This window comes from Anas platyrhynchos, chromosome 22 (genome assembly GCF_047663525.1).
Source record: "Anas platyrhynchos isolate ZD024472 breed Pekin duck chromosome 22, IASCAAS_PekinDuck_T2T, whole genome shotgun sequence".
NCBI classification, from domain to species: domain Eukaryota; kingdom Metazoa; phylum Chordata; class Aves; order Anseriformes; family Anatidae; genus Anas; species Anas platyrhynchos.
Genome location: NC_092608.1, coordinates 10,152,909 through 10,160,801, shown reverse-complemented (window position 1 = coordinate 10,160,801; position 7,893 = coordinate 10,152,909). Strand labels below are relative to the sequence as shown.

At 53.6% G+C, this 7,893-nt stretch overlaps 1 protein-coding gene and 2 long non-coding RNA genes across 3 annotated transcripts; 2 read left to right on the top strand and 1 right to left on the bottom strand.

Moving 5' to 3' along the window:
* The first annotated feature begins 136 nt into the window (after positions 1-136).
* LOC139999298 (zinc finger CCCH domain-containing protein 11A-like) lies at positions 137-2,792 on the top strand. Its single transcript, XM_072027073.1, has 4 exons — positions 137-233; positions 575-651; positions 1,337-1,529; positions 2,170-2,792. Exons 1-4 carry the CDS (start codon positions 137-139, stop codon positions 2,514-2,516), a joined length of 714 nt encoding a protein of 237 aa, XP_071883174.1. The 3' UTR covers positions 2,517-2,792.
* A 148-nt stretch (positions 2,793-2,940) lies between these two features.
* Positions 2,941-5,265, top strand: LOC139999292 (uncharacterized). Its single transcript, XR_011804690.1, has 2 exons — positions 2,941-3,063; positions 3,360-5,265. It is a non-coding gene; the product is annotated as an uncharacterized lncRNA (long non-coding RNA).
* Positions 5,266-5,624: 359 nt separating this feature from the next.
* On the bottom strand, positions 5,625-7,046 carry LOC139999279 (uncharacterized). The gene is made up of 5 exons (XR_011804651.1): positions 6,923-7,046; positions 6,681-6,782; positions 6,195-6,257; positions 5,882-6,029; positions 5,625-5,763 (listed from the first exon to the last, which is right to left on the bottom strand). It is a non-coding gene; the product is annotated as an uncharacterized lncRNA (long non-coding RNA).
* Between the last annotated feature and the right edge of the window lie 847 nt (positions 7,047-7,893).

Genomic DNA, 7,893 nt, shown 5'->3' with positions numbered 1-7,893 from the left:
CATTATTGGGAACACTCAAGATTAGTTTTCCTTAGTGCTCTGACAAATGTTGGAGACTGAAACTATTGCTGGACTCTCTTTAAATGTCGGTGCTTCTCCTCATTTCTTGATGATGACAGGGAAGGCTGCTAAGCCGATGGGAGAGATCCGTGTGAAAACACTGGAGGAAATCCGTCGTGAGAAAGCTCTTCAGAGAAGCGAAACTCAAGCCAAAGCCAAGGCTGAAGGGCATGGTAAAACTGAAGATTCCAGCGCAGGGGCAAGACCTGCTCGTGCAGCTCCCTCAGCACAACCCGGACCTGCCCCAGCAGAGCAGAAATCTTTATGGAGCACAAAACTAACAGGTGCTCCATAAACAGATGCTTTAATGCCTGCCCCAGTGAGGTGCTTCCCATCTTGAGCAAGTTCAGTTTGCTCAGGATCTGCTTCATGGGTAATTGCTGAATGGATTGCACGTTGTAGCCTTTCTCTCTCTCTCTCATGGGGCACAAGGAAATAAATGCACAAAGGAAACAAGTACCCAGCTTTCTTTATTTCTGCCGTTGACCAAACTTTTTTTGGTCTTCTTTTTCAGGTGCTTTAAAAAAAGAAAAGAAGGCAGTGGAATTGAACCAGCCTTTTCCTAAACTTTCCTCTGTACCTGATGTACAGGTGAGTCCTCTGTGAAGACACACATCCATTCGTACAATTTCTGATCATTCTGACAAGTTTGGTTACTCACCGTGTGCCACCCTCTTGAGTGTGTTCTTACCCTTCAGCACCTGGTAGGAGCTGCAGTGCAGTCTAAATCCTATCGCCAGCAGCATTTCCAGACAACTCTGTACTCCTCAAACTTGGAATCAGTCTGTTTATACCACAGCAACAAAGAAACCCTGTTAGCACCAGCTGAAATCTACACAGTTAACGTGGAGGGAATTCTTTTTGTTCTTACTGACTTGATCTGTCAGACATGAAGGATTTAATACAGAAGGCCAGAGTTCTGTGTTGAAGGAAATCAATCTCTCAGTGGATACTGTCTAGGGGAACTTGTATGACTTTCTGCTGCTTAAAAAGAATGGGATAAATAGATGTACAGCAGAACACCCTAGCTGTTTAAAGAAGCTTGCCATAGTGGATATTGCAGATATGTGAGACTGTGTCCATAGTAAAGCATGGCTCTTGTTACAGGCAGAATTTTAGGGAAAAAAAACCACAACAGTAACCTGAACGATATTAATATGCTGTTCCACATCAAGACCATTTTGGAGGGATTGCTGATCAGATTTTCTTAACGAAATCTCCACGGATTTTTTTTTTTTTTTTGTCCTGTTCATGCACTACTTTTCTTTCCTTCTAGCCCACTCAGCAGAGTGGAACTCGTAAATGTCCAGAGAAGAGCTTTGAAGAGAGACGGTGGGAGAAGTGGCAACAGAGAGAACAACAAGAGAAGCTTGGGAAGGAGGAAGCTGCTGTCAAATCTACTGCTGGCTTCTTTCATACTGAACCAGCAGGGAAAGTGGCAGCTCAATTTCAGGGCCGGGAAGCTAAAAGTAAGTGTTGAAGGTTAAGAGTTACTTAGGTTGTCTTCTGAAATACAGACAGAAGACGACAATTCTCATGCTGTAACTCTGGCTGGGTGCATTTTGCCACGCAATGCTACGAAGCGAAGTGTGGACTTTCTTTTTCTTAGTTTGTTTCTTTTCCTGCCAGCCAGATGTTAGGTAAGGAACGGGAGACTAGAAAATGACACCACAAATTTGGACTTTGTAGAACAACTTAACTGTGGGACATCACTGCAAGGGAGAGGAAGCTGGTACAACAGTTGCATACGCTCTTGTCCTACTCTAACTGCTGCTTTTCCCTTTCCTAGAGGGAGCAGGACTTGAAATATAAAAGCTGTCTGTATTTGTGAACCTAGCTTGCACTTAGGATTGCTATGTGTCTGAAGTTTCCCTTGTCCTGGATTCTTATTTACTGTAGCTATTCGGTTTCTTGGTTCCTTTGTATGGATTATTGGTAGACAGAGTTTACTATGTGGAAAACATTCCTGAGAATCCAGGCAATGGTGGTGCAATTCTGCTGGCCAAATGCATTTAACTGTGTAGAAGGACTGTGGAAATGATGAAGAGAACCTGGATTTTTCCTGAGGCAGAGCAAGACTGTATCAGTTCTCTCTTCCTTTTACTCTAGCCAACTTGATGACATCTGCGAAGCCTTCGGGTGGGAAAGTCACTTTCCCCAAGAAGAAGGCACTGAAACGTAAGGCACCTGGGAGTTATCCCTCTGCCATAGCAGCTGTGGAACTCCGGACTGCCTTGGATGCTGACATGATGGGACCTCCAGCCAAAAAAGCAGCCATGGTAAGGCCAGGAGCTAACGCAGAGATGGATCCCTTGTTAAATTCCTACCCTCCTCTAGGAGAAAAGGTGGAAAAGGCAAACGTTCTGCAGGCCTTCTGTTTCCTTGGAAATCCAGTAGCTGTCTACAGGATGCTTGTAGAACCCTTCTGTATTTATGAGCTGAATGGCACTCTTTAACCGGTACTCTGATGCTGTGATTTCTCTGGTGGGGGGGATTTTGTCCATGAATGCCATGTTCTTAAAAGACACAAGATCATGAGTAACCTCCAGGTGAATGTGAACTTTCTTCAGGAGCACCTTGGTTTTGTATTTTGGCCACGGCTCCGCAATGCCAGAGGAGAAGCAGTGTGGAGGAAAAAGCTATTAAGGAATCTTTTACCCATGTGTCATAAATACTGTTTTGCTGCTTTCTAGGGTGTTTCAGACGTGCCGGAGCACGCCCCAGCCATCAGACTTGAAGAAAATGCCCAAAACAGGTGACAACCCCAACTTGTTCTTTTTCTTAATCAGTGTATATCCCCAGGGAAACATAAGTTCTGTCACATGTGGGAAAAAAGGAGGGTTCTGAGATAATTAAAGCCCAAATCCATCAAAGGAATAAGTCACCTGAAACCACTTTCTAGCAGCTAGCAGGATTGCTTAATTAGGCTTTCTTTAAATGCTGCAAGTCAGCACAGCTTTCCAGTGACTTCTTGGGTTGTCTGAATACCTGAACGAGGAGGAGGTGAAGTTCTACTTCCTCGTGAGGTGATAGATGAGGAGTAGTGTCCTCTGCCTTTTGGTCCTCAAGAATGCCACCACAACTCCAGGTGCCCTGGCTTCACAGATAAAGCCCCAGACTGAAAAATGTAGCTGGTAACACATCGGGCTCTAAATGTAGCCCTGGGTTGATTGATAACAATCCCTGTGTAAGATTGAAGTGTAGGAGGGCTTGCCTACAGTTTTAAGAGCCGGTTTGCAGAAAAGGGATTTCCCGTTAAGAAATGGCACATCCTGATTGTTCTTTCTTGCTCTCCCAAGACCTGAAGTGCGTCTTGGAAGCCCGGCAAGATTAGAGGAGCAGATGGAGATCGATCTCGAGACCTCGACCTCAGCTTCTTCCCAGCTAGAAGAGGCACGGACACGCCGGCTGAGTTCCACAGGGAACACGCCCTTATCTGCGGATGAAGATTTGGAGAAGCTACTTTGGGAAATCTCAGGAGGCAGACTGGAAGCCGAGATTGACTTAGACCTAGGGAAGGACGAGGATGAGCTCCTCCTTGAACTCTCCGAGATGATTGACAGTTGAACTGTGTAGTCCTATGGTATATTTTAAAAAAAAAAAAAAAAAATTGAAACTGTTCTTCTTGTTGGATACCCCGAGGTGATCCTTTTTCTAACTGAGGCTTTGCAATGAGACTTAAAGCACAGTCCGAACGGGTAGAAATTGGCAGGATCTGCACTCAGTTGTCCTAAATTTCCCTGCTGGTCAGAGTTAAGGGCTTGTGCATCCGTTCTGTAACTATAGGTGGCTACCTTCGATATCGAGAGGACAAAGCACTTCTTTTGGCACAGAAAGATCTCCATTGGCACGCCACGGTGGCTGCAAATCGATCTTCTGATGGAGCGATGCTCTGAAGGCTTAAACGTAAACCTTCTTCCTTCCTCCCCCCTTGGCACAACTCGATGTTGGGCACATTGTGAAGCTTCGGTGTTCTGATTTCTCGGACAGTTGATAGCCAAATCCTGGAGTTACTATGTCAACTCTTGACTTTTACTCGTGTATGCCATTGTTTTGACTGTACCCGTGTCAGATGATGAAGCTGTAGGGGTGTGAGGGAGCAGAATCTTTATTCCAGTGTGTTGTGGACCAAGCTTGCTGCCAGGACTGGGGGTGGGGGTCATCCCACCCAGCCTTACTTTCAATTATCAGGGATGATCAAATGGTGAAAAGCAGCAGCTCTGCCATGCGGCTCCGCTACCCCCACTCCCTTCTCTTGTGCTGTACCAAAGTTCCCCCAGGCTTTGGTTGGTGCTTTTTGCTGGTGTGAGGACTCCAGGGCGAGAAGTCGGGACTCTGCCGCAGTCTGAAAGGGTAACCCCTCCTTTTTAGTGTCTTTTTCTTGCTTACACATTAATCTTACAGACCAGGCTGCCACTTACAAGGAACAAACCCCAATTTTTAGGGTCACAATTTTATTATAACCTTATTATTGCCACATCAGGGCCCAGGGACCATCTCTGGAACCGGGAGCAGGGCCTCTGTGGCAGGTCCTGTCCCAACGGACACAACGGACCTGGTTCCCTGCAATGCGTACTTCTTAGATGGCGAGGCCTTATTGGAGAGGAACAGCCCTCCTTTCAAATTCCCAAAGCCTCATGCTAGGAGATGAGGCCTGAATGTTAGAGTCCAAAGCCTCCTCTTTGGGTCCAAACACCCATCTGGAGGGATCAAAGCATCACTTTAGGATCCAGACAGAGGAAGCGGGCTGCGCTGTGCATGATTTTTAGGCCCCAGCATCACATATTAGGGCAGAAAGCCTCTTCCTTGGACTCTAAAGCCTTGTTTGAAAGGATAATTCCTCCTTTTTAGTGGCTAATGATTTCTTGTATCCCCCTAACTCCCTCTCTCAGCCATCCAACCCGCAGGGCTCAGGACTTGTTGATGCTCTAAGGAAAAGCCTGAGGAGACAGAGAGCTGTGTGTCCAGCCCACAGGGCGCCGGACAACAGGCTGGCCAGGACAAGGAGACAAAGAACAGGCAGGCAAACTGCGCGAAAGAAGCAGGAAAGCTGGAGGAAGAGGTTCTGCCTCTGTTCTGCTGCTGGCTGGAAAGCGGATCTGAGAAGGGACAGCCTCGTTCGCAGCTGCTCGGAAGAGAGCCCCAGCTCGTGTCTGGAATGCTCTGGTGTCCCCAAGGCTGCCAGCACTGGGAACAGCCTGTTTATGGCGGTGCCTCCCCTTTCCTGGTCTCGCAGAGAAAGGGAAGCCCATGCAGGACCCCGTTGGGAAGGCCTGCAATGCCATGGGAGGGCCTGCGTGCTGGAGCAGGGCAAGAGAGCGGGGACAAGCGGCAGAAGAGGCTGGAGAGGGGGGAAAGGTGTCCGCAGGTTGCTTGTAGCTTCTCCCTCCCCTGGCCACTTAGCGCGAGGCGAAGCACAGCCTGGACACTGGCGATTCGGGTGCAGAGCTTTACTCAGAAAAGCTGCCGGACGGCTGCCAGTCCTCACCCCCCCGCTGCCCCGCACGCCGGGGGGGCCACCCCCAGCCCTGGCAGGAGGGCCGGGACGGTGGTGGGGGCCGGGGGGGTGGTATCCACGGGGGCTGGAGGGCGCTGGGCCGGTCGCGCTGCAGCCGGCTGGGGTGCGCTCGTCCAGGCCCGGGTGGCGGCCGCTGGCGCTGGGCCCGTCTCGGTGCCCGGGCTTCTGAGGCTGCGGAGAGGTGCCTGCGGAGAGAGGAGGCTGGGCAGCACCCGGCGGCCGCGCCGCAGCACCTCACCGGCGGTGCTGCAAGGCCAGCGGCAGCCGGCCGACGGGGAGCTGGGGCGAGAGACGGCCGCTCACTGCTGTCTTCTCCTGCGCAGCCGGATGACCCCACAGCACAGAAGCGTGCTGAAGAGCAGGGAGCCCACGATTGCCGCCGCGCTCACGAGGCAGTGCTTGCGCACGGCGGCACCGGCCGAGGCACTCGCGCTCCTCTCGCCAGCCGCACCTGGAGGAACAGCTCTGGGCCTTAGCGCGTCCTCGCGCTGCTGGGCAGCCTGCGGGAGCTCTGGCAGTGCCGAGACGGTCGCTCTCCCGCTGCCAGCCTCTCCGGGAAGAAGCTGCCTTGCTTGGCCGCCATGCTCGCGGCTCCCGCTTACGGGCTGCTCAGTACCTGGATTCTCTTGAAAAAACTGGAACACCCCGGTGTGGCGGGCTTCTCCGGGCTCCGAGAGCACTGCCAAGAAGGAGAGAAAGGGAAAGCCTCAGCACGGCTTAGGCACAGAGGATGCCGAAGGACGGGCGGACAGACGGGCGGATGGAGAGGCTCCCTCTGCGAGTCCGTGCAGCCCCCTGGGCCGCAGGTCACAGGAGGGGTCCCACTCGCTGCTGCGGTGCTGCTTTGGGCCCCTGGGGACTTGGGCAAGCTGCGGGGCTCAGGTGCTGCGGGAGGTACGATCTGGTACGGGTCACGGGCTGCAACTGGCTGCGGTGGGAGGCAGGCGATGCCCACCCACAGGCACGGAGGCCTGCCAGCATCTCTGGCACACTGCTGGCGCTGAGCTCCGCGCACCAGAGCCCACAGCCCTCCTGCAGAGCGCTTCCAGGCTCCTTTGGCAGCACCTGCTCTGTGCTAAGCGTGCCACCGGACGGCAATTACCTGGCGGGACGGTCGCTGGCGCTGCCTCTGGCGCTCCCTCCGAGCCTGGCAGCGTGTTTCCCCTGGGAAGCGCCTCCTTCTGCACAGCCTCTCCGTCCGCCCCTTCGGCAAGAAAGCGGCACAGTTGCACTGGGAGCGACCGCTCCTCAGCAGGAGGATGCTTCTAGCTGCAGCAGGCGATGCTTCTCAGCATGCACACGGCTGTAGCCAGCCCCTCAGGCTTCCCCGTGCAGCACACCCACCCTGTGCTCCCTCCAGTTCCTGCAGGATTTCCTGCAGGATTGCCGAGGTCCTCTGGGAGCTTTGGCCTCTTCTCGCTTGATGCCTTGCTCTTTGAGGACCCAGCGCGGAAGCTGGAGAGCCGTCGCCTACAGCCACACCTGCAAGCAAACACAGAACAGAGCAGCTCCCACCAAACAGGGCGGGATGCTTCTTCCCATCGTGCAGCTCCCACAGGGGATTGCTGCACGGCCCTGGGCTCTCCCTCCCGCCCAGGAGCCTCTTGCAAACAGGCAGCAGGGGCCTGCAGTGCCAGCGTGCCAGGACAAAACGAACGAAGCGTGCGTGCAGCTGCCCAGAGAAGGGCCTCCCCAGAGCTCAGCCCAGGCTCGAAACTCAAGCCCACCGTGCCCGCTGGCTCTGCAGGGGGCGGAGCGGCTGGCAAAGACAGCTTGGCAAGGCAAAGCGCCCCAGGCGTGTCACCGAGCCTGAGCCCTTCCCTCTCTGCTCTCCTGCGCGGCTGAGGCCAAGGAAGGCTGAAGGTCCATTGCACGCGGGCAGCAAACAAGGACAATGCTCGCTCCTCCCTCCCGCTGACTTACTTGGGGGATTGCCCTGGGGCACGAGGACAGGACCATGCTCGGACGTCCCGGACAAATCACCTACAGGCACAGAGCAAAACCGTTGCCAGTGCGTGCTGGGAGCTCCTTCTGCCCCAGCGCCCTGCGGTGGCTGACAGAGGGGCCGGGGCACGGCGCAGGGCCCAGGAGCAGGGCGAGCTGGCGGAAAAACACTCGTCCCCGCTTCTTGTGGAGAAGAGCCCACTGGCCAGGGAGAGGCTGCAGCACTGCTCAGCTGGCGCAGAAAGCCACCAACAAACCCCAAGGAAAGCAAGAGCCACACCGTAGCCCACGTACCTGTGGGGTGCCACCCAGTCTCAGGAGCAGGATTCCACGGCGCAGCTGGAACAGCACGGCCTGCGGGCACAGATGGG